The following is a 23,735-nucleotide window of genomic DNA, read 5'->3' as shown; positions in this document are numbered from 1 at the left end:
GCTTCTCTGCATTTTCTTTAGAATGTGTGTGTGTGTGTGTGTGTGTGTGTGTGTGTGTGTGTGTGTGTGTGTGTGTGTGTGTGTGTGTGTGTGTGTGTGTGTGTGTGTGTGTGTGTGTGTGTCCTGTATCTGCTCTTTGACCCAGATACAGGACAGAAAAACACCTCATGATGACAAGCAACTATCAGCTGTAGCTCCCACTCCTTAAACTGTATGTTTCTTTACACCATTTAGAGTCCTCTGCCATCTGACACATACACTTTGGGAAACAGATAAACAGTAATAAATAATAAAATGTAATCAGAACAGGATAATTTAAAGGTTTATCGAAACAAATTTGTGTACAGCATATTGTAATCTAATTCGAAATCTTTTATTATAATGTTATTATTAATATCTTTTTAATTACAAATTTAAAAGTGGGCAGTTGAAGCTGTGAATCTCTACAATACAAATGGTTATGTACAGTACATCTTATATTATGTATTGTTTTATAGGAATATAGACACAGTCGGTCACACAGGCATTCCAAAAATTGGGACCTACTAAACTTCAACCAGGAATGCTTCTGGATTCCGAATCATGTAACACTGGTTATTTTTAGTTCACTTTCAGTTTAACTTTGCAGGTCTTAACACTGCTGTTGTCCCACATATAAAGAAGTCTTTTGTTAGGATAATACGACAGCATAGCCAGGATCCCATTATCTGGCCTTAAGTCAAAACTTGCATCCTGTGGACTGTCTGTCTTTAGATCATAGGCATATGTCACTCTTCTGTCTTTGACATCTGTAAGATACAGCACACCACACACTATGAAAGCATTTCCAGCTTTGGCTGTGGGGTAGTGGGTGTTAATGAGTGAGTCCACAGTGAACATGTCTTGGTTAAGTTTCGCAGCCATTATGTCATCATCTGTATCTGCAGCAAAAATGACCCACAATCCATTTTCATCCACAGCAAACTTGAAATATGTCTTAGAGTTGCGGAAAAGATACGTCAGGTTGTGATATCTGCTGTTTTCCATCAACAGAGAGTTTGATTTCCTGGTTTCCAGGTTAAATCTGTAAAATATCACAGGTAACTTATGAAGTTGTGTATTGACTTAACATACTACACAACACAGACATGAAAAAGTCAGTATGTCAGTATTTCAAATTGGAAATGCCAGTCTTTTCTACTTTCAGAACTTACTTTATAATTGTGTTTGTTCCTGCGTTCTGGAAGTACAATGATTTGTTGTAAACAATGTGACCGCAGCCTTGGTAGAACCTCCTAACGTCTATAACATGCTTGCTTTTATACTGAAATGTTGAAATGTTCCTGTGCTCTGCCAAAAGTCGACCTGGGAAAAAATGTGTCTGTGTTAGAGCCACAATAATCATAAACCTCTGGGATACAAAAGTCACTGTAAAAGTCACTGTAAAAATCACCTGAAAAATGCTCAGCCAACCAGAACGGGCCGTCATCTAACTGAGACGCATCGGACATCCAGGATCCAAAAGTGCTTTGCATTTTAATGGGTCTCTCCAAACACTTAATAGCTCTTATCTTGCACTCTAAATGAATTAACAGATGCTTTGAGTGTTTCCATTAGACTGATGGATGGATTAATGAGTTCATTTAAATGTTTTCACCGGTTGTTGCTCGTCTTTCACTGGTTGTCACGTTGATCTTTTCGTTGGAATGGAGTGGAGATGAATAGTCTAAAGAAAAATGAGGAATGAAAAGGCTCCATCACATTTTCAATTTATTTAAAGCATATAGGCAATAGTTATGCTATTGATTAGAAGGTGATCAGAGGTGATTTAAAAACATGACAATGACAGTGTTTTGAAAGATGAAGGATGGGCTTTCAGAGAAATGAAAAATAGGCTGAATAAGGTCTGAAAATACTAAGATGTCAATTAAACAAATTGTGGTAAATGTTTCCACCACCTTTTGTTGGTGTATCCATGATATCCCCGCTGTGGTTGAAGGCTTCAGAGACTGAGGCTGTAAAATAAAAGTAAATGTGCATAAATACAAAAGACTACCTGTCTTACGCTGCAGTATCACTAATTATGCAAAATACCAAAAGTAAATGTTTTTAAATAATTCTTAATATTATACTGTATAGAATACAAAACAGACCAACCTGCTAAGGTATTTGATTCGGCTGTGGCCTTTTCTCTGTTTGAATCTGTCATGGTGTCCTGGGAGCCAACTTTATGAGATGATACCAACTCTAAAAATTACACAAGTATATAGAATAGAATAGAATAGAATAGAATAGAATAGAATAGAATAGAATAGAATAGAATAGAATAGAATAATTACCACTTTTCAAGAATGATTCGTTGTTTCTGCTGTCAGTGAAGGTGTAATTGTCTTGAATGAGCTCCTGAAGAATTAGTGCTGCAAATTGAATCAAGAGAATCATTCATCCTGGTGTTGTGGAACAGCAGTTACCATTAGGACAAAAAAAACTTTTATTTATATTTACAGTACACAGTTAATACCTGTTGAGAATTCAGCTGATGCCTCTGTAACATTCTCTATGTAGGTATCATTCAAGGTGTCCTGGCTGGATACCAGAGGATTTAACGCTGAATCTAAAAGGAATGAAAAAGTCTTAAGTTAATTTAAAAAATGAACAAGACAGTGATCTACTCAAAGTCCTTCTTTGCTGGTTTGTTCACTTGTATCTAGAAGTATCTCAGAGTTGGTGGCATTCATTACATCCTTGCTATCGCTGACTGGTTGTGATGTGGAGGATCCTGAAAAAACAAAGATAAGTTTTAAACTGTGGAGATAACACATAGTAAATAAATATGATGAAGACCCAGAGCCTTAGTTCTACAGCGTATCCTGAAAATTAACTAATATTAAGTTTTTGCCATGCTTGAGGTTCCTTTTCTGTTTTGAAGACAGCCTATATTTTCTTATTGTAGTTCTTAGGTGAAATTTTGTTTAAAAAAAAAGAAAAGAAAAGACAGTCATCAGAATTTCTTCTTTCCTCTAAAATATACAGTACATGGCCATTAAAAGTAGGAATCGCTAGATACTTTCCAGGACAGGTCTCAAGTGAAGCATATAATAACATTGTCATTGCGGACTTTCAACAAAATCCAGTCGTGACTTATCTTGTAAAATAAACAAAGTTATGATCACATGATTGCCACCAAAATCAAATCCAATATTGGACATAATAAATTAAGGGATTATAATATTAGACATATTCTCAACAGTTTTTAGGAGTGTATCAAAGTGTCTCCACTGTTTCTGACAGTCATTCTTTTGGTCTGTGGAGAGTCATTCGTCTACTCATAATCTATAACAGTACTTTACCTTTTAGCTTAAGTGGTTCATCTGTAATATTTTCTATTTTGGAGTCATTCAGGTTTTTGTCTTCCTGAAATGGTACAAACTCTAAAAAAAAAAAAAAAGAAGGTACTGAGTTTCACATATTGTTTCATTAAATAAAGGTGTGGTTTAATCTATGAATCTTGCATAACAAACCAGCAGCTAAGCTTCAACCAGAGAGGAACTATGAATCCAGGAAAGTGGATTTTAGAACTATGGAGTCCAATGGTGTAAAGTACATTCACATCACTGGACGCCATCTAAGTCTAAAGGCTTTAATCAATTGTATTGTAGAGTATTTTTCATCACTTTTTCACTATATTTATTAAAAAACTAGGCTATCGGCATCTCATCTTCATTTTTAAGGGTATTTTCTCACCTCACAACTTTGAAACAATCTTATTCTTCTATTCTAATATTGAGAAGGGCTGTAGATTTAAAATAGAAAATAAATGTTTACCAACCAGATTCCTTGTCTGTGTGGAGAAAGTTTTCAGAGTCAGTTATATTAAGAATATCTATCGCTTCATGAGGTGGTGTTGGTAACTCTGGAAGGAAAGGCAGGATTTTATGAGTCACAGCGTTAAAAAGTTCAGATGAACTGAGTGTGCACAAGGATTTATGAATGATTTCCAGGATCTCCTGCCTGTGAACAAGTGAAGCGGTGTCTCTGAGCTGGCTTCAGTCCACGTCTGCTCCCTGTCGTCTGGACGAGGCCATAGCAAATCTGTGGAAAACAAGTAGGACTATGATGAGAGCGTATTTTTAGCTGTACTAGGCAATGTGTCACCACGGAGGCTCATTAAAGGTAATAGGATTAAGCTAATGTTAAATTAACACGAAGAAACACAATGATGAAGTCATGAAAGAGCTCAGACATGTGTGTCCTCTAGACGCACAAATTATTTGTGAAACGCAGTTACGTTTGTGCCTGACTTTAATTGTCTGTATTAGAACAATACTGTATGTGCAAAAAATACCATTTTTTGTTGTAACTGTGAAGGTTTCCATTTCACTGTAGGTCATGTTGTTCTGACTCAAGTCTGGAAGAAAGTGATCAGACATTCCAACTTGAAATAATTATACGGTGTAGATTATCAACACGACAATTCAATTAGGATAGAAGAGAGTTTCAATTATAGGTAATACCTCTTAATAAGACGTTTGGTGCCTCTGTAACATTCTCTGTGTTGGTGTCATTGGTTGTGTAGTTGTAGGACTCTGAATGAACTGATAGTGGTAGAAAAAAAGAAAGAAAAATGACCAGAGTAGCACGTTATTTCTATAATGTACATTTGTCTTCTCAGAATTAAGTATGACAATGAAGTCACTTCAATTGTTCACTGACCAGTTGTCATATGTGTGTCCATGTGGTTTTTAAAGTTGGTAACATTCGAGATGTTTCTGTAGACCTCGACTGGATGTGTTGTCACTGGTTCTATGAAAATAAAGATTATAAGAAGAGTTACCAATTATGGAAAAAGTAATAATCAGGAAAAAGTAATCTCAGGGTTAAAAGGGTTCATTCAGCAAAATCATATATGATATAATTATGGATTAATGTCTGAAAGTGTTCTACTGTTGTAGATGTTTGCGCTGGTGCTGTGTTCATGAAATATCTCTGCATTTGAGTGAAACTAATTACTACTTAATAATTCATTAATCTCATTCATTCATAATTCATCCAATGATCACGTTCACCATGAATGGACTGATCTGAAAAAAAATTCTGAAAATAATGGCACAATTACTCAGAATTAAAAGTGATATACTCATGTTTGGTTTATCTGACTGAGAGCACAAACCTTAAAATTATTAGAAATTAATTAGAAATTATTCAGGAGAAAAGCAGCAAAACTCCACATTTGCAAAATTTGCAGCAAAATATAAACCAACTTAATGATTAAAGGTCCCATATTGTGGTTTTTTAAATTCGGGTCATTCAGCTGCCAGATGTCCAACTACGCTGTATTTGAAATGTCTTGCCCCAAAGTGATCCGTGGTCCTCAATATCTTTGATTGAATATTGATAAAATCAAGTGGACGAGGCAGATAAAAAGACGAATGAATGAGTGTGTGTGTGTGTGTGTGTGTGTGTGTGTGTGTGTGTGTGCGTGCGTGCGTGTGTGTGTGTGTGTGTGTGTGTGTGTGTGTGTGTGTGTGTGTGTGTGTGTTTGTGCATGCTCTGGCCTGTGTGTGGAATAACTATAAAAGACTGAAAAAAAAAAAGATTTTCCTGCGGGGATTATTTTACTTCTGAAGCAGTGCTTCAGAAGTAGAAACACACAACCTTTCACAGCTGATTCTTCATCATCATACAACTTTATCTTTTTTTAAAGTTGAACCTGAAGCTCAAGAATCAAAAAACTGATAATATAAACCATAAAGTCATCTAGGTATTGCTAATTGTGAATGTCACCAGACCAGGTTGGTAAGCTGTGGAGCTGCTGATGCTTTCTGTAGCACTTCCATTGAAATTCTGTGTGCTCCAAACAGGAGACGAATCTAAATAGAACAGAATAAAGAAATGAAAAGATGAAGTTTAAACTTGTTATAACCCAACTACTAATCCTAACAAAAGATTTTTAATTGTGCACTAAAGCTCTCCACTGACAACATCATTCCTTAAAAATTATATGAATCCACACGTGGTGGACATTAAATGTATTTAAAGTTGACATTACCAACCTAAATAGACCCAAACTACACATTTCTTTGGGCAGATTAATTGACATTTAAAATGATGGTTGAAGGTTCTGTAGACACAATCCTACCCGTCACGGTTTGATGGATGTCTTCTTGGACACTTCTGTTTCTCATTCCATTTAAATCAGGACAGGGTGGACCTTCAGGGTTAGTAATAATTACAAGTCACATATTTAAAGTGACTTAAAGATTACTGCTGTACACTTTAAAACGTTTTTCCCATTTAAAGTGCACTGAAATTATTGTTGTATAAAGAATAATGGTTGATTAATTCACAAAAGTTCAACCCAAAGTACAGTATTTTCCGCACTATAAGGTGCACCTGAAAGCCTTTAATTTTCTCAATTTCTTATAATCCAGTGCGCCTTATATATGAAAAAAAGTTAAAATAGACCATTCGTTGAAGATGACTTCTCAGATGTGTTTTATAATCCAGTGCATTTTATGTATGATTTTTTTTTTTAAAAACAGGCCATTCATTGAAGGTGCACCTTACAATCCAGTGCGCCTTATAGTGCAGAAAATACAGCAAAACAGCAAAAAGCAAAAACATTTTTCAATGAGGTTTGAAATTTTGTACATATTGAACCTCATATGTAAGAATAGAATTTAATTGTACATGTCACCTTTTGGTCCAGGAGGCCCACGATCTCCTTTAGGTCCTCGCTCTCCCTTCTCACCATGGGGTCCTGGGCATTGGCAGTTGTTGACATTACTATAAACCACTAGTTTGAAATCATTTAAAACTAAAGTGAAAACACTGAAGTGATCCCAGTTCAAGGGCAGCACTGCAAACCTGTTCATACATGACCTTTGATTTTCTAAACTATTTCCTTACATACAGCCAAGCTGATCTATTAGTCACTGAAATGTTTCAAACAGTGAGTGAGACATAAAAAGATCTCTACCAAGCAGACTACAAAACTAACAACAACATAACAGCACGATCCAGTCAACAACTCAATCGGTCCCATTCATTCTTGATGTGGAGGGGTTTTTCTCTAAAGGCAGAGATGAGGAGTGGGGTTTTGATCAACCACAGCTCAACAATGGGATGCTGTTTAAAACAGACTTCAAACAGTCAACAGATGAAAGGACTTCCAAACCTCTTTTTCCTCGTCTCCCCGCCGGCCCAGGCTCACCCTGTGGTCCTGGTGAACCAGACAATAGTGCTGTTACAGGACAAACACACTCAGCTTATCATGTGTGAATGAACAGACTAACATGTTAAATGTGTTTTTACCTGGAGGTCCAGGTGGACCTGGAGAGGATACAACACAGCATTTACACAAGCCCTATCGTTGAACATAAATATAGTGCTGGAAGGGTAAATATTTGATGATCACCTGTTAAACAGACTCCTCTGGAGCTGTTGCACAGATCCACAAACATTTTTATCTGAAATAATGAGAAACAATGATAACAGGAGAAATCAATGATGATGTGGAAAAACACCTGGATTCCAAAGGCTCGGATAGAATGGTCAAATAATATTTCAGTCACACATTAATCATATTATTTGACCTAAAAACATTGATGAATGACTGAATTAAACATTCAATTTATACAATATTGACAAGATTGCTCAAGCTCCTTATTTGTGAATTTTAGTTTTTTGTGTACTTTTAACAATGTTTGATGGTAAATATGAACCCTAAGTTTGAAATGGTTAACTTGACTCTGGGAATCAATTGGGCATTTTTCTGTATTTTATACAGTTTTGTAACTCAAACAATTAATCAAGAAAAAACCTGATAAACTCATAGTGAAGGTAAGTATTAGTTGCATCCTTTACTATTGTCAAATAAGTATGTTTGCATTTATCAGGTAGCTGAAGGAACTCAACAGAACAGTAGCGCCCCCACAGAGAAATGTAGTATCTTCTCAGCTCAGTGTTTATCCAGGAAACAATTAGTAGGACACCGGGTGTCTTCCTATCTCTGCCTCATAATGAACAGTCTCTAATACTCATAGTTTCATGAAAAGTTGCTGTCTTACAGGAAACTTGTAGGCCATAAACATCAGGACATTCTTGTCATCTTGGCTTTGAGACACTTCTCCCTCTTGGTGTCTCCTGCTGCGATGGAGCTTCTCCATCGCCCCAGCCTCTGTTGGGTCAGTGATCAGGATTCCTCCCTGCAGCCTGCAGCTCTGCGACAGCGACTGCATCTGGTTGTCCAAGCGCAGCAGATCCTCTGTCAGGTCTCTCTGTCGAACCAGCAGCAGCACCACACCTGCTGAACTCAGGAGCAGCAGGAAACCCATCCACACCAGCACCACCTTCCACACAATGAAAACTCCACTCCTCTCCTTCATGTTTGCTCTCTCTTTCACGGTCCTCTGCTGCAGAAGTGATCTGGGCTCTGAAATCCACAAGTCCATACAGCTCCTAACTGAATACCTGCCAACAGAGGAGATGTCTGTGAGCTCGGGGAGGAATATACATGTCAAAAACTGTCTGTAAATACAGGCGGAACCACGTGATGCATTGAGCAACAAGAACTGTTGGGGAACTGTTGCATCTATTGGACCTTACTTGATTTAGAAGCAGCTAATGGACATATTTCAGGAATGACACATCCTGCAGACTGTAGGGCTCCTCATCATTCTGTTGCTCTTCCTCTCAACATTGTCACAGCCTGTCCTACGCAAAATTACATGGAAGCGAAATAAATAAGTTGTGAACAAGAGGAACATTCTTCAAACGAACAAAAGAGCATTCAGAGTACTTTGAGTTGTACACTGTGTGTGTGTGTGTGTGTGTGTGTGTGTGTGTATGTGTGTGTGTGTGTGCGTGTGCAGATCTCTTAATAAAAGGCTTTTCATTGTTTTTTATTTATTAGATTAATGCATTTCTAAAAATAGCATAATAGCAACATATTTTTCTTTTGTTGGTAGACAGGAAACATTTAATCTTATTCACAAAATAAGTCTTGTCATCCAGTTGAGTGTCGACTACTTTTTCAGCCAACTTCGGGAAAAGTCCTAAATGTCAGTATCTCCATCCACTGCACACCAGTTATTACAAAGCTTATGATAAACACACAACTTCTGCACTGAAATTTTACCCTTTAAAATATTTTGTATCATAGCAGAGATCGTATACAATACGGTATCATATGAAAATGTTTTTTTTAAAGAGTCCAAATTCTAACGATGATGTTTTCTCCTCTTCCTCCTGCCTGACCTGAACTGCTGAGTAAATCCTTTTACAAAGGTCAGTCTGACCCAGTCGATTAGTGTCCCGTTGAAAAGCCTCCTGAGTTGATGAATTAGATGGTTGGGGGGTGGTCTTTTTCTTTTGCAGAAAGCTAGATGTGAAGTAAACCACTCTAAAGAAATTCATGCAGGGTACAAATGAGGAAAGAACTGTGAGTGTCACATAAAAAGAAAAAGTTTTTTGTCCTTATTTGAAGCTGCTTTTTGGTTTAGATGTGCACTATTATCTGGCCTGCCATGTAGGTGCCATGGTACTTCTAACCCCAGAGTGGCAGCGTTTCTAAGCAACCAGTGAAGTGAAGGCTGAACCAAGGATTTATAAACGGTTGAATCAAGGTGATTTGGGAGATGAATGTTGCTCATCTATAAAACGGGTGAGACTACCAGGAGGAGCTCATCAAGTGAGAAAGAACAAGAGACGTGAGTATTATACTCTGGTAATTTGTTGATGGAGATTTTTAAAATACTTTCTATAATATAATTTAAACTATTGAAGCTACTTTTAAAGATGTGAAATAATTTCAGCAAAGAAAGATTTTTTAAACATATCCTGATACCTTATATTTTGAGGAAAAATAATGGGACAGTGGTTAAGAAATTAAAACCAACCTTGTTTTGTCTAATTTGGCATTTATTCACACTTAAATCAGCAAAATCAAAGTAAAACTTATTGCATCTGGTGCTCAAATTTAATTTGTATGTTCACCTTTTATAATTTTGAATTCATCATTGTCTTTCAAATTATGCACAATGCTGTTTAAAAGAATATGGGGTATCCCCTTTTTCACCTTTGACCGGGCATCATAAAACTTAATGTGGGTATATTGGCTTCAGATGAAAGTTATCCTCTTTTAACAAATAAATTAGTTGGGTTTGTCTGTTGGTTCAAAGAGACGGAAACTTTATGAGCACAGGTCAGAGCCTGCTGAGGAGCGGGAGTTTAATGAATGGGATGTTGCCACCGGAGGTACTCGACCTCTGCCCCACAGTGGCTGACGCAGTGTCAGAAGTCACCATCCTTCTGCTGCTGCTGTTGCTGCTGCTCTTCATCACCAGGAGAGGAACAGCACAGCCTCACATACCAGGTAACAGAATACTGTACCGTGAACCACTGCTTTCATCACAGGGACAGATTAGAAAGTCTGTATCACAGTTAATGAGACAGTTATGGCCCTCATTCAAATGACTTTCTGCAATTTTCCCACCAGGTCCTTCCTTTTTGGCAGGACTGGGTCCAATCCTCACTTATGTCAGATTTATGTGGACTGGAATTGGAACAGCTTGCAACTACTACAACAACAAGTATGGCAGCATCGTCCGGGTGTGGATTAATGGTGAGGAGACGGTCATTCTGAGCAGGCAAGTCTTTAGACGTGAAACTCTTAACCCTCACAATGAATCCCATGAATCAGTGACTAGTGAAAGGCTGGCTGCTCTTGCAGGTCGTCTGCGGTGTATCACGTCCTGAGGAGCGACCTCTACACGGCCCGGTTTGGGAGTAAAGCAGGGCTGGAGTGCATCGGGATGGAAGGAAGGGGTATTATCTTCAACAGTGATGTCCTACTCTGGAAAAAATTGAGGAAATATTTTTCTAAAGGTGAGAATGGAATGACAGTATTGTTAGTGACATTGACCAAGTGGCTAATTAATAAAGATAGGATTGGTCCAGTCCAGCACCGGTGCTTTCCCAATGGCTGCTGCTCTTTCAAAATGAATAAGTATCCAAGAATTTCTTTATTAAGCTTTATTTTTTTCATTGGAATTATATATTCACACTAAAAGAAAGGAAATAGTTTGGACAGCCTGACCTCCTCCACTGACTGTTTTCAAAGCCCTCGTCTCCATCTGATCTCAGTGGACTGTTGTAACACTCCAGGTTTGATTTTCTTATTATCCTCCGTGCATCTTGTGTCTTTTTGTCCTCTTGGTTTTAAGTATTTGTTTGGCTCTGTGATTCCTGATGTTACATTACTGTCTGAGTTGATTGTGTTTCCTGCCTGTCATAACATTTTGTAAACATTTGTTTGTAGAGTTGCTGAGCAAATAAAGTAATATAATAAGAAAAACAAATGAAAGGCATTTAATCAGCTAACTGTACATTTTATTTACAACTTCACTATGCAGTCCAGGACTATGAAAATTCCCAATTCATATTCATATGTAAAGGATGGGGTTTTTGTTTTCTAATTATGATATCCCTTTTTGTGACTGGGGGACACTTCCACACATTGACACGACATGTTCATCTTTTTTTCATTTTTTTTCCAAAATATGAAAGTTTGATGAAGGAAAATACTTCTGACAAGTAAAACCATTTGTCCATGCAGAGGATAATCTTACTTGTCAAGAAATCTTAAAGTAGTCTGGAAATAAAAAGGCTTTGTGGAAAAAAAAGAAAAGCAATCTATGAACAAACTTTTAAAACATAATCCCCAAACCTAGAATTTTCAATCTAGTAGAGATAAGTGTAAATGTTGTTGGCATCAGACTACGTATTGGCTGCAACATGGTGGTACTTGAACTGTTTAATGCTTCATTTGGTTTTACAGCTCTGACGGGCCCCGGCCTCCAGAGGACGCTGGGGATCTGCACCAGCTCCACAGCCAAACACTTGGACTGCCTGCAGGAGATGACCAGTACCTCTGGACATGTGGACTCCCTCAATCTGTTGAGAGCCATAGTGGTGGATATCTCCAACAGGCTTTTCCTCAGAGTGCCACTCAATGGTGACCTGAATGTTTACTGTCAGTCAATAGTAGTTGCAGTTCCTGCATCAACCCCAGCAGCTCCTGACTGTGTTATCGTTCCTCAGAAAAGGACTTGCTGAAGAAAATACATGGCTACTTTGAGACTTGGCAAACAGTTCTAATAAAGCCAGATATATTCTTCAAAATTGGATGGCTGTACAACAAGCACAAGAAAGCAGCGTAAGATCCAGAAACATGACAGGAATTCAACATTTGTCCTGTGATTTATTTAGTCTAATCAATTCTTTGCTTTTGCACCAACAGCCAAGCCCTACAGGATGCAATGGAGAGCCTTCTTGAAATTAAGAGAAAGATTATAACTGAGTCAGAAAAGTTGGATGACAACCTTGACTTTGCCACAGAGCTCCTTCTGGCCCAGGTTTGTCTATGGTCTTTATAAATCTCGACTCGCTGATGTTTGCAGAGTTGATGTTTGCGTACATTCCCCTGTCTCATCAACAGAACAACGGAGAGCTTTCGCCTGATAACGTCAGGCAGTGCATTTTGGAGATGGTAATTGCAGCACCTGACACGCTGTCTATCAGCCTCTTCTTCATGCTCATGCTGCTGAAACAAAATCCAGATGTAGAACTAAGAATAGTGGAGGAAATGAACACTGTCCTGGGTAAATGCATTAGAGCAGAATAGTTAATAGTTACACTTTCCCATCATGAAACACAGAAACAAAACTAATAACCTTCATCAAAATGCTGCCTTTTCACCTGCAGGTGAAGAGAATGCAGAAGACATTGATTATCAGAGGTTGAATGTGCTGGAGAGTTTCATCAACGAGTCTCTGAGGTTTCATCCGGTGGTAGATTTCACAATGAGAAAAGCACTAGAGGATGACATCATCGAAGACATTCACATTACAAAAGGAACCAACATCATTCTCAACACTGGTCTCATGCATAAAACTGAATTCTTCCCCAAACCCAAAGAATTCAGTCTGACAAACTTTGAGAAAACAGTAAGTTGTATAAATCTCTGGGTTGCAGAAAGACTTAACAACATATGAGCATTTGCTGTCTTGTTTGGCAGGTGCCCAGTCGCTTCTTCCAGCCCTTCGGCTGTGGGCCTCGGTCCTGCGTGGGTAAACACATCTCCATGGTGATGATGAAGGCCATCCTGGTCACTGTGTTGTCTCGCTACACTGTCTGTCCTCTCCAAGGCTGCACACTCAATAGTATCAGGCAGACCAACAACCTGTCCCAGCAGCCGGTGGAGGACGAACACAGCCTGGTCATGCGCTTCATCCCTCGATCAAAACACAACCTCAACACAACCAGCACTGAGACGCCGCAGTTAGTGGGAACTAAGCAGCTCAAAGTTATGACTGATTGAACTCTGGGATGTAGTTCATTGAGCTGAGAAAGTAGATGTTGAATTTGAGGTTTTTCCTTTTACTTGACAATTGTGTTCTAAAGCAGTGTAGAGGTGAAAATGTTAGTTATAAACTAATTATAAATCTAAAGTATTACATCCTTTCATTTTAAATCTATACACAAAAAAAGACTATTTTGTTTTAAGGTGTTGTTTAATTCTTGTTTCAATAAACAAAATGTAGTAGTAGCTCAGTACCAGTCAAACATATGGACATTTTCCTTTGATTAAAGTGGAGGATGTGTACAGTATAAAGGTGACTGACAGGATGTTACAACTCAATATCATGAATGATCACACAGGCAAAATGTCATTTAGGTGTGCTGACTTTATTCATAAGTATCAGGATGCAGTGAAATAATGATTTCTTCTGTACCACAGGCACAAATCAAACATGCCTCCTCGGCATTAGAACATAAGGCGCTGGGTTTGAGTTGAGGTGTGTCAGCTTCATGCTTAACTTGAAATCAGAACACACAAAGGTAAATGTGAATTAAATATAACTTATCAGGTCACATCTGGTTCACCACAATCAAGAAGTACAAGAAGTTCAATGCGCATTTTTTCCTTTCAGAGAAATTAATAAAAAATACTTTAAGAATATAAATTTGTTAAATATGTTAAATACTGCTTCGATACAAAAATATAATGACCACCAAGTTTGTCCTCAACCCAGAAACACAACTGCATAGTTCATCACGTCACACAAAAGGCAGCATCTGCAAAACAAGAGGAAACTGAAGCGCTCCACACCAGGATGATGAGTAATGAGCTGGACATCTTCATCACATCTGAGACAAAATACTTTCATCGTGGCCATAAAAAATACATGTTTCATTTGAAGCTTCATATTAGCACAATGTAGACCCTTTACACACACAGGGTTGTAAACTCTTTTCCCTCAGCAGTCAAGATGAGCAGTTTCTGCAATATTAATGACGTTTTAATTTTTAAGTCCTTTATGTTCTACTGGAATGACGCACTCAAGTCCATATCTGAAAAAATTATGAACTCATAACTTTTGTTTTATTACTTTGAAAGAAAACAATTCAAAGAATTTGTGTAATTCTTTCCATTTCAGTCAGTATTAAGTCAGTGTGGACTGATGAAATAAAACAAGTATGAAATATATTCCAAGGAGAATTTGAGATTAATCCTTTTTACTAATTAAAGTCCCAATGGACATAACGATCATTCCAATCACAAAATATGATTGATTTTACTAAAATCATGTCACAAATTAGTAAAACAGGACATAATCGATCTCATTTAAAAAGAACTGAAGAGATTCAGAATTTTATGTTCATATCAAGAATATCAACCTTAAGCATTTCACTCATGAACAATGAGCTGCTACAGTTTTCAAGTCATTATGAAGCCCTGTCATCACTTTAAGTCATAAGTGATATTTTGAAACATCACCCATGTATGAATCACAATCTTTTGGCCCTGAAGTTAATCACCAGACATGATTTTCTAACAAGAAAGACCATACAAATTAGTTCACCACATTTTTATGAAACAACAAAAATAATTGCTCTTGTACCAAAAAAACAAAAACCAGATGACAATAGATGTAATACTGAGCACTCTCTCCTTGTCTGCTTTGGGTACCTTCCCTCTGCAGTGATGAGGGTCGGGTGGTGTTGCTCAGTGGGGTTAGTGGAGTTATTGCAATGAGGCTCAGTGTTCTAGTAAAGCTCTCTGGCAATAATAGACCAGACAGTCCGGCAGGTCGGGCACTTGAGAGCGCAGCCATACTGCCAGCGTCCCTGCATGCACACGACAGTGTATCAGACAAGGCTGGTCCCGCAGCAGTCGGCACGCTGCGATACCTTCCACACCTGTAGGGGGAATTAAAGTTCACTCAGTATAGCATGACAAACACTTCTTAAAGATCTGACTAGGTCAAAGATTCTCATGATCACACTCCTGAACCTGGTGGAAAGCCTTCCCAGCTACAAAGGGTGGGCCAACATCACATCACATTAAATCTTATGGTTTAAGAATGGGGTGCCACTCAAGTTTCCATGTGCATAAAGGCAGGCAAGCATATAATTTTGGCACCATAAGGTTTATGTAGTATGTACTGTATACTGTACCCTCTTTTTGCTCTGGCAACCTAAATGTTATTTGTAATCATAGAAATGAGAAAAAACAAATGAGAAGTCCCTTCTCCACAGCAAAAGGCCTTTTTTACACTAAATATAAAACTAACTCTGCTTTTGTAGGCAAAATTCCAACATACTATAGTAACTTTAAATAAAATACTTTAGTGAAATATATGTATATTGACAGGTATATGTTAGGATGCTTGTAGGGGATGAATGCATATTTTCACCATATTAATCAAAAAACCTTTTTAAAGTGTGTGTTCTCCAAGTTCCTGGCTTGACCTCATCAAGGCAGGAGCTTTTTGGAGCAAATCACTGTTTTAAAAAATGCTTACCAATGATTTCAACCACGTGAATAGGAAGTTTTTTCTTCAGAGCCCTCAGTGTGGCTCTAAGAGATTCCAGGCCATCACTGATCAGTGTCAGGTTCTGCTTTGTATCATTAGAGAAGGCCAGCCACATTTTCCCATACTCCTCTGTGGACACAGTCAAAGGTCTGCAGGAAAATGTGAAACAACGGTAAGGAACTAATCATCTCTGCACAGCCAGACTTAAAATAGAGATTAAAAAATTCTCACCTGATGAAGCTGGTTAGAGGAAGTTTGTATGAGAATGGCACTGACTGAGGTGTCCCAGCAGGGAACTGGTAAGACACCATCCCAACCACTTCAACGTGGACTGAAGGCTTCTTCACAGTTAGGGAGTACTGACACACAGCTACACTGTGGCTCCTCACCTCCTGCACCAGACCGTCAAGAACACAGGATACCTGATACAGACATGACAATATCATTCAACATGACATAAGGATTTAACAATGGAGGCTAGGTGTCACTGACTTTCTGCTTAATAATCAAAGTACCTCAAGTTCATTTGTGTCAAACTCAAGAAGTATCTGTTGAATGTCAGAGTGAGACGAGTTGTGAATGAAAAGGATTAGCCCTAAGGACTCCTCTTCCTCAACATGACAGGCTGAGAGATCCAGGCTTTGGTTGGAGCACAGAGGAGTGATTTCAGAATGGGGGAGTCCAGTAAGTTCTGCAGGAAGATAGGAACTGAGACACAAGTCTTCACATCCACCTGGTTCTTCATCTTCATCTGGTACAGGAACACCACTATCCCTAATCAGAAAAGAATCCTTTCCCTTTGTGTCACTGCCAGCAGACGCCTCATCACAGGTGCCATTGGCATTAGTGGGGGCTTGAGAGAGCGTCTGTTTGGGTGAACTGAGAGTCAGCTCTGAGGTGATGGGGTCCAGGAGGTTGTCGCTCAGATAGTTATCCACTGCTATGGGAGCAGAGACGAGGGAGTTGGGTGTTTGGTCCGTGGCTTCGGGTGACGAGACGGATCCTTTAGCTTTTTGTCTGAAGCGTTGACTCAGATTTGGCTCAGATTTTCCCATCTGTTGAAAGCAAAAGTTGGTTTTAACAGATGCAGGCTGCAGCGTTTACTGAATTAGTTAGAAGGTGAAGAAATAGAAAGACAGAGCTACAATATCATATAAAGAGGTGGATGTTAAGTAAAGCTAAGCTATACTTTAAATTTATCAAAGATATCACACTTTGCAGCTTTATTTCATGTTGTGCTGGTGTACATAAGACTTTAAAAAGCACACCAGACACACAGGACTGTGGGAGCCCAGGCCGACAAACAGAGACGAGGCCAGCTGCTGCTTCTCTTGTTTGCATTCAATAGTCGGGACCGGAGTGGCCGTCTGGCTGTGGGAGTCATCAGCCTCCCCCTGCTGGATGGGCGACCGGATGGGGCTGGGAACCTCAACCTGGGCAGCCTCCTCCACAGGATCCCTCTGTGCCAGGTAGCCCTCCCTCCCCCAGACCCTCTTCACGCCATCCAGCTTCAGAGTCGTAGAGCTACAACAAAAAAAAACAAATATGAATGCGCATCAGGGTATTGACTACAGTATCAGATATTTTCAATGAGAGCATGTCTATGTACCTTTCTTTGTGTGAAACGTCATTGCTATCACCGGACAGACCAGAGCTCATGGACAACAGCGTAGGAGACTGTCTGTCACTGATACTGCAGGACGACAGGCTGATGGGAAGGGACAGGCCGTATGGCTCCAGGCTCAAAGCTGAGGCAGAAACCACAGTCAAGACCAAACCTCCATCAGACAGCACTGCTGCACAGACTGAATACTTTCACCACATCTACCTTTTGTGTGGGCCAGTTCCTCCTGCCGCTGATGAGGAGGTTTGTATGGAGCAGCGCCAGAAGCCAATGCCTCTGACACAAATCCATCCAAGAATGACAGAGAGGAATCCACCTGGAAACCGACAAAAGCGACATGTTTATACAGGTGAGAAAATCACTTGGAAAAGTTTCATTGTACTGTCTAACTGACAGGTGAGTGCTTGTAAATATCTTTTATCAAAAAAATTTACAATTGTTTTATAAAACAAAGCAATAACATAGAATCAATGTTTTAGAATCTAAGAGAGGCATTTTTGTATTAAATTTATTTCTAATATCTTTTTTTCAAATTTAACTGGAGTCAAGAACCCAAACCATTAGGGCTACTGAGGACGAGCTGCTATGACTGACAGGGACAGTCTTAACTCTGATCCACTGTGTATCAGGGGGATCAAGGGTTTGCAGGTTTACTTTCTTTCAAGCCGCCAGATGCTGAGGATGTTTGAGGAGAGGAGGAACAAGAAAGTCATATATGCTGTGGTTATAGGAGCTACAACACTAAATGCAGTGAGTATTTTCAACCAAATTTTGGTGATAAGGGATATTCCAAGTCCAACAGTTTAAATTTGTTCTGTACAACAGTGCAAAAATAAGATATTTAAGTTTTATCTTACCTCCAGGGGTTCCAGGCCGGGATGTCGAGGGAGCACCCTGGCTCGGAGCTCTGGATTCTGGCTCAGATGCTGCAGCTCTTGAGCCTTCTGTCTCAATACTGTATCCAGAGAGTTGCTGTAGATTTCAGAAATCTCCTGAGCCACAGAAATGCCTGCCCCTCCATCACATATCTTCATAACTGCCATGAGGACCCAGCTCTTGGTTTCACTGCTGGTTTTCTTCAAGTCCAACAGTTTGGCCAATAGCTTCAAGACTGCAGCCGGTTCAATCTCCTCCCTCAAGTGAGAGTATTCACCAAGGACCTGTAAACAGCACAAAGTACATGTATAGCACGTAGCATAGCATATGGCCTAGCACTTAGACAGTTACGAGGCTAGAGTCGTATTATGATTGAAGGTCTGCAACTTTAAAAGTATGAAAATTTTAATTTTGTTTAAATTACTCTGAAATTTTAGTCCCCACATGTAGGATATGTTTAATATATATATTAATATAAAACTGAGGATTATTGATTGAATTCAGCTTCTAGATTTTAGCTGCGCCACATACTTCCCAAATCATCCATAAGGAGGCATCAGATTTTAAATAACAATCTGACCACCATGATGCTGGTATTACTTCTTTATGGGTGTTTCTCTGTTTCTTATGAGTAAGCCTTACTTTTGTTAAAATTCATTTTAGATTGGTGATTAATTGGTAAGTCATTATACTTGCGTCCATTATACTATGTACCTGTAATCATTTGCTTTGTCTGCTTCTTCTTATCATTATTATGACAAAAAGTAATACAAGCTGATCATGATGCTCACTGTGGAGACAGAACTCACCCAACTGATGACCTGGAGGAAGCGCTGTGGCAGTTTACCAGGTTCACCTTGCAGCAAAGAAATATATGAATCAACAGCAAAGAGCCTCAGCTTCCTATCCTCCTCTACACTGTCAAACCCTGGAACATTCAAGAGACATAACCGTATGATTTGATGTTACAACACAACAATGGAGAACAAGCTGAATGTGTGGGATTACCTCACCCTCAGACAATAATTTAAGGAAACTGTTGGGGATGTCAGGCTCCATCATGTCTCCACCCACTGAAAACACTGTGTTCATGGTCTCAATGAACCACTCATTGTCTGGTGCATATGTATGAAGGTTTATAGGAAAACAATACAGAAAAAATATCAATAACCAATCAATTACAAATAAACAATAGTAACCAGTTTAAGCACTGGATTTCTGTTTTGATTAAACACTAATTTAAATGTGTTGTGTTTCATTCAACTTTATTTGTTGCTTTAGGATTGAGAGACCAAGAGGCTCAGCTGCAGCTCACCGGGCAAACAAACCAAAAAGATTCATATAGTTTTAATGTTATGCTGATAAAACAGTCTCAAACTATGCAATCTCTTTTATTTATCATAAACACGAGGTTCGTTTGACTCTGTTTTTGAAGGTCTACTCAATTGATTATTTGATCAAGTGGAGCAGGACACCAGAGTCAAACACACATTCACTATTTCTGCTGCTCATAGCATAATCCACACACTCAAAAAGATATTTTTCTGCCAGCTCTGCCACCTTCCCCACCAGGTCAGTGGTCATGTAGTCATCTTTACTGATACGCAGAAACTCCAGCATCTTCTCAACAATGACTGTGACATTTTGGGCGTTAGTAATCCGAAACAGCAATTCGAGGGTCTGTAAAACAAAACAATAACACCAATAAAGTCTTGCCATGCTGTAAAATCACATACCTATGAATCAAAAATCCAGCCAACATAATGAGTGCTTCACCTCACGCTTGATGATGAGGTCGGTGTGATCGAGACACTCTATGATTGTCATCTGATGCTGCAGGGCCAGTTTAGGGTCCTGCTGGACCACGTAGGTGAGAGCCTTCAAGCCTACAGAGAAAACGATCAATTTACAACAATTATATAAAATATTACCGATAATTGGAATTATTTACATAAAATCATTTTTGTTTATGGTGTTTTTTGATCTTACCAAGATATTTGAGATTGATCTTCGGGGACAGAACAAAGTTGCCAATGCACTTGGCAGCTTTTTCCAAAAGATCAGATTTAGGGTGAACTGTGTAAATACATTTTACACACTCAAATAATATTGCTGCAAATGAAGACAAAGTACAGTAAGTGAGTAATGAAAGGGCTTAAATTATGAACAATGACATTTTCAGAAAAGAAAAAAAAACTTTAAATGTGACATACCGTAGGTGATATTATGATTCAACTCTGCTCTTCGTAAAGACTCACCAAGGACTTCATACATGATCTCACTTGTACTTTTGACAGAGAAAATATTCAACATACTTAAGTATAGACAAAAACCACACAGGTAATAAAGACACAAAATAATAATTACCTTTGGTCATTTTTCCCAAGTACAGACAGTATTCTAAGGAGTTGGATTTGCAGCCATGGAGCAGGGACACTATGATAGTTGAAATCCATGGGCAGTTTTCCTCCAACAACTTGCTTCAGTATTGTGACAAAACTTGCCGTCAGATCTTTATAACCTTCTGGATTCTCCTGTAACAAAACAGTAATATGTGACATGATTGAATCACAGCTCACTAAGTCACACTCAGATGTTTTTAGAATGTTATCAATAACAGTTGATTCTGTAGTGAGTCCAGAAAACAAATACCTGAATAATTCGGAAGTAGATGTGTAGTGAAGCGGTCATTACGCCAGGATCTTTGTCACATAGAGCTTTGCGAAATTTGTTGTGGATGTGTTGAACTTGATTTGGTGCTATCAGGTAAAATTTATACAATGCAAGGACCGCTTTTCTTCTAATGATTTCTCTACAATTATGTAAAAAAGAAAAGAGTATTGATATTAAAACAGACTTTTCATATGAAAAATACACTTGAATGAACACAAGTAAGTATATAAATTGAATTGAAAATGCATTTCTTACTTTGGGTGATTAAGTTTATCCTCAACCAGAGGAAGGATTGCAGGGATCATATCTTTGGGGAACATCTGGCTCACAGCAGTAAGAGCCATGCACACTTCAATAAGGTTTGTGCTCTGAAGATCCTGATAACACAAAATAGGTTAATATTCCTTCTTCAGACACCTCATCATAAATGCTGAAAAAATATTTCACCTACCTTCAAAACAGTGTTAACAAGGAGAACAAGCAGCTCATGATTTTCATTCAGAAACAAGGACACAGTGAGATAACCTGCAAACAAAAAAACTACTAGTTATCCATGTTGTGCTTATCAACAGACTAAACGCTGCTGATTTATTCAGTTAAAGTGATGAGGAACGAATAAGGTTTGTGATGACCAGAACATACCGACTCTTTTCTCCAGGGCAGTGCCTTGTTGAGCCAGTTTGATGGCATGAATGTAGCTGAACGAAGTCTCATATCCAAGCATTTCACAATAGATTGCCCTTACCATGAGCTCCTTCATCTGTCTCTGAAGGATGATGTAAACACATTAACAGTGTCAGGTAATAAATTGTTTCTTGTTCGAGCCCAAATTAGAAAATCCTTAGAACCGTACCATGGAGGTGTTGGGGGAGGAAACCTGTTCCTTGATAGATTCTAGTTCCCGGTGAATGAGCTTTTCTTCCTCCTGAACAATGGAACCACAAAAAAGATCAATGCTGAGACCGCTAGAAATGGCACTACAATGCTCTATTCTAATAAAACCACTGATCAAGTTATATCCTTCAGTCTACAAACTACATATGAAGATCTTACGGGAGTGTTTACAGAAATTTACAGCTGGCAATAAATTCACTCAATGTACATTATAGATTGAGTGATAATCAGATAATTATCCTATTGTCAAAATAGGCTAATTATCTACTGTTTGCAATATTGAAATAACAAAAGAGCAATTTAATTCTTCAGTACAACAAATTGTATAGGTTTTGTCACATTTAACATAAAATGCTGCTTGACAAGTAAATGGAATGGAATGGAATGGAATGGAAACCCTCATGAGAGCACACATTTATAAAGTCAGTTATTACAGAACTTCCACAGACTTTCTTAAATGGTAGAGTCGGTGTTTTTCCTGTTAAGAAAGAGAAGACATAGACTGCAACAGATCAGCAGTATTATGTATAAAGGAGGGAGAATGAAGCATCTACTAAAAATAAGCCTTTACAGCTTTGTTTCCTGGATTATTGGAAACCTGTAGCATTTGGAAGGTAAACTGGATCCCATCAAGCATCAAGAAATCCTAGTTTGGATTTACTGAACAACAATGATTTAAAACAAACTTCAAGTCCACTAGGGCATGGTTTCAGAAGAAGTGAGGTATTATTGTGGACTGGATGTCATAGTCGCCTGACTTGAATTCCATAATAAATTTCCAGAGGCATTTGAAGAAGGTGGTTACTGCAAATAAACAAGTTTACAAAGGTCTCACCAGGAGCTGGTGTCTGGCTGTCATGTGCAGCAGGTCATGATCGGTACTAGTGATGCTCGTCGATGACGGATTGAATGGTTCGGGGCTTGCAGCAGTTAAAGTGGTATTTTATGCTTCATTTAGGGGGAAGAGACAACTGTAATAATGTATTTTGAATTGTTTTTTGCTACTAGATGATAAATTGCATATTTTGCCAGTAGACCCTAACATCCTAACGGGGGTTAAAGGCTTTTACTTCGACCTGTATTCATTTATTCACTTGTAGAGGGTGAGGGCGTCATAGTCATGCACAAGAGGCACTGATTTCCCATTCGTCTCATCTACAGCTGCTTATCCGTTTCATTTTTCGTAAACACCACTTTACTGTTAAGACAAAGAAGTGCATGTTTTACGTGTCTTGCATCATCATCATCATCATTATAATAACAATAATAATAATAATAATACAAAAGCAGGAGTAACCGAGTGTCTGCAAAAAAAAGTGTAAGCATTCGCGGTGCGAGAGCCAGTATGGCAGCTCAGCTAGCTAACACCGACACGTCAACAGTCCTGCTGGTCTTCCTTCACCTGAGCTCTGCATTTGAGAATGGACTCACATGTTTGGAAGTCAACTCTGTGATGCTTCTGATGAGTTGTCCTAGTTTTGATGTGGAGGATAGTTTTGCAGCCCCAGGCTGTGAGTCTAACGACAGCAGACTAGGAAGAGCCGTTAGGGTTTTTTCCACAACATCGCTCATTCTGGCAGTGAAAAGCTGAGTTTTATCAGCGCTAATGTCTCTCAGGCTGAATGCATTAAATCATCTTTCCATCACATTTAAGTTTCTGATCCAGGGTCAGTCCAAACATCTGTTAAACACTCAAGAACAGCTCAAGAGAAAGAGCAATGCTAACCACTCCGCCATTGTTTTGATTCGGCAGGCTGAGTGAGCCCTGATGATGACGTAACATCCGTTTGTACCGTAAAACTTTATTT

General features: G+C 38.7%; 3 protein-coding genes across 6 annotated transcripts; 1 reads left to right on the top strand and 2 right to left on the bottom strand.

Annotated features, from left to right (window-relative positions):
- Positions 1 to 347: 347 nt before the first annotated feature.
- Positions 348 to 8,678, bottom strand: LOC137594081 (uncharacterized). 4 transcript variants are annotated; one of them, XM_068313321.1, is made up of 23 exons: positions 8,587 to 8,678; positions 8,049 to 8,451; positions 7,397 to 7,448; positions 7,294 to 7,311; positions 7,157 to 7,201; positions 6,677 to 6,739; positions 6,119 to 6,190; positions 5,769 to 5,849; positions 4,693 to 4,782; positions 4,494 to 4,574; positions 4,325 to 4,387; positions 3,991 to 4,071; positions 3,809 to 3,892; positions 3,330 to 3,410; positions 2,681 to 2,758; positions 2,501 to 2,593; positions 2,319 to 2,396; positions 2,137 to 2,226; positions 1,938 to 1,994; positions 1,637 to 1,705; positions 1,433 to 1,558; positions 1,194 to 1,344; positions 348 to 1,063 (listed from the first exon to the last, which is right to left on the bottom strand). In XM_068313321.1, the coding sequence occupies exons 2-23, from the start codon at positions 8,430 to 8,432 to the stop codon at positions 601 to 603; spliced, it is 2,400 nt and encodes a 799-aa protein (XP_068169422.1). In that variant the 5' UTR covers positions 8,433 to 8,451; positions 8,587 to 8,678; the 3' UTR covers positions 348 to 600. The 4 variants fall into 4 exon arrangements, with proteins under 4 accessions (XP_068169422.1, XP_068169424.1, XP_068169423.1 ...); XM_068313323.1 differs by having other exon boundaries at positions 2,137 to 2,205; XM_068313322.1 differs by lacking the exon at positions 8,587 to 8,678 and having other exon boundaries at positions 8,049 to 8,515.
- A 681-nt stretch (positions 8,679 to 9,359) lies between these two features.
- cyp19a1b (cytochrome P450, family 19, subfamily A, polypeptide 1b) lies at positions 9,360 to 13,389 on the top strand. The gene is made up of 11 exons (XM_068312008.1): positions 9,360 to 9,421; positions 9,513 to 9,689; positions 10,184 to 10,354; positions 10,478 to 10,628; positions 10,712 to 10,866; positions 11,819 to 11,995; positions 12,082 to 12,196; positions 12,281 to 12,395; positions 12,479 to 12,641; positions 12,745 to 12,986; positions 13,058 to 13,389. The coding sequence occupies exons 3-11, from the start codon at positions 10,213 to 10,215 to the stop codon at positions 13,358 to 13,360; spliced, it is 1,563 nt and encodes a 520-aa protein (XP_068168109.1). The 5' UTR covers positions 9,360 to 9,421; positions 9,513 to 9,689; positions 10,184 to 10,212; the 3' UTR covers positions 13,361 to 13,389.
- A 235-nt stretch (positions 13,390 to 13,624) lies between these two features.
- Positions 13,625 to 23,667, bottom strand: ap4e1 (adaptor related protein complex 4 subunit epsilon 1). Its single transcript, XM_068312007.1, has 21 exons — positions 23,359 to 23,667; positions 21,887 to 21,958; positions 21,676 to 21,799; positions 21,485 to 21,558; positions 21,289 to 21,410; positions 21,013 to 21,172; positions 20,728 to 20,894; positions 20,574 to 20,647; positions 20,350 to 20,472; positions 20,137 to 20,246; positions 19,901 to 20,040; positions 19,374 to 19,486; positions 19,170 to 19,288; positions 18,342 to 18,644; positions 17,689 to 17,800; positions 17,470 to 17,608; positions 17,129 to 17,384; positions 16,376 to 16,915; positions 16,092 to 16,282; positions 15,849 to 16,009; positions 13,625 to 15,243 (listed from the first exon to the last, which is right to left on the bottom strand). Exons 1-21 carry the CDS (start codon positions 23,497 to 23,499, stop codon positions 15,083 to 15,085), a joined length of 3,402 nt encoding a protein of 1,133 aa, XP_068168108.1. The 5' UTR covers positions 23,500 to 23,667; the 3' UTR covers positions 13,625 to 15,082.
- Between the last annotated feature and the right edge of the window lie 68 nt (positions 23,668 to 23,735).

The sequence above is a fragment of the Antennarius striatus genome, chromosome 4 (assembly GCF_040054535.1).
Source record: "Antennarius striatus isolate MH-2024 chromosome 4, ASM4005453v1, whole genome shotgun sequence".
Classification (NCBI taxonomy): domain Eukaryota; kingdom Metazoa; phylum Chordata; class Actinopteri; order Lophiiformes; family Antennariidae; genus Antennarius; species Antennarius striatus.
This window is presented reverse-complemented; position numbering and strand designations above follow the sequence as displayed.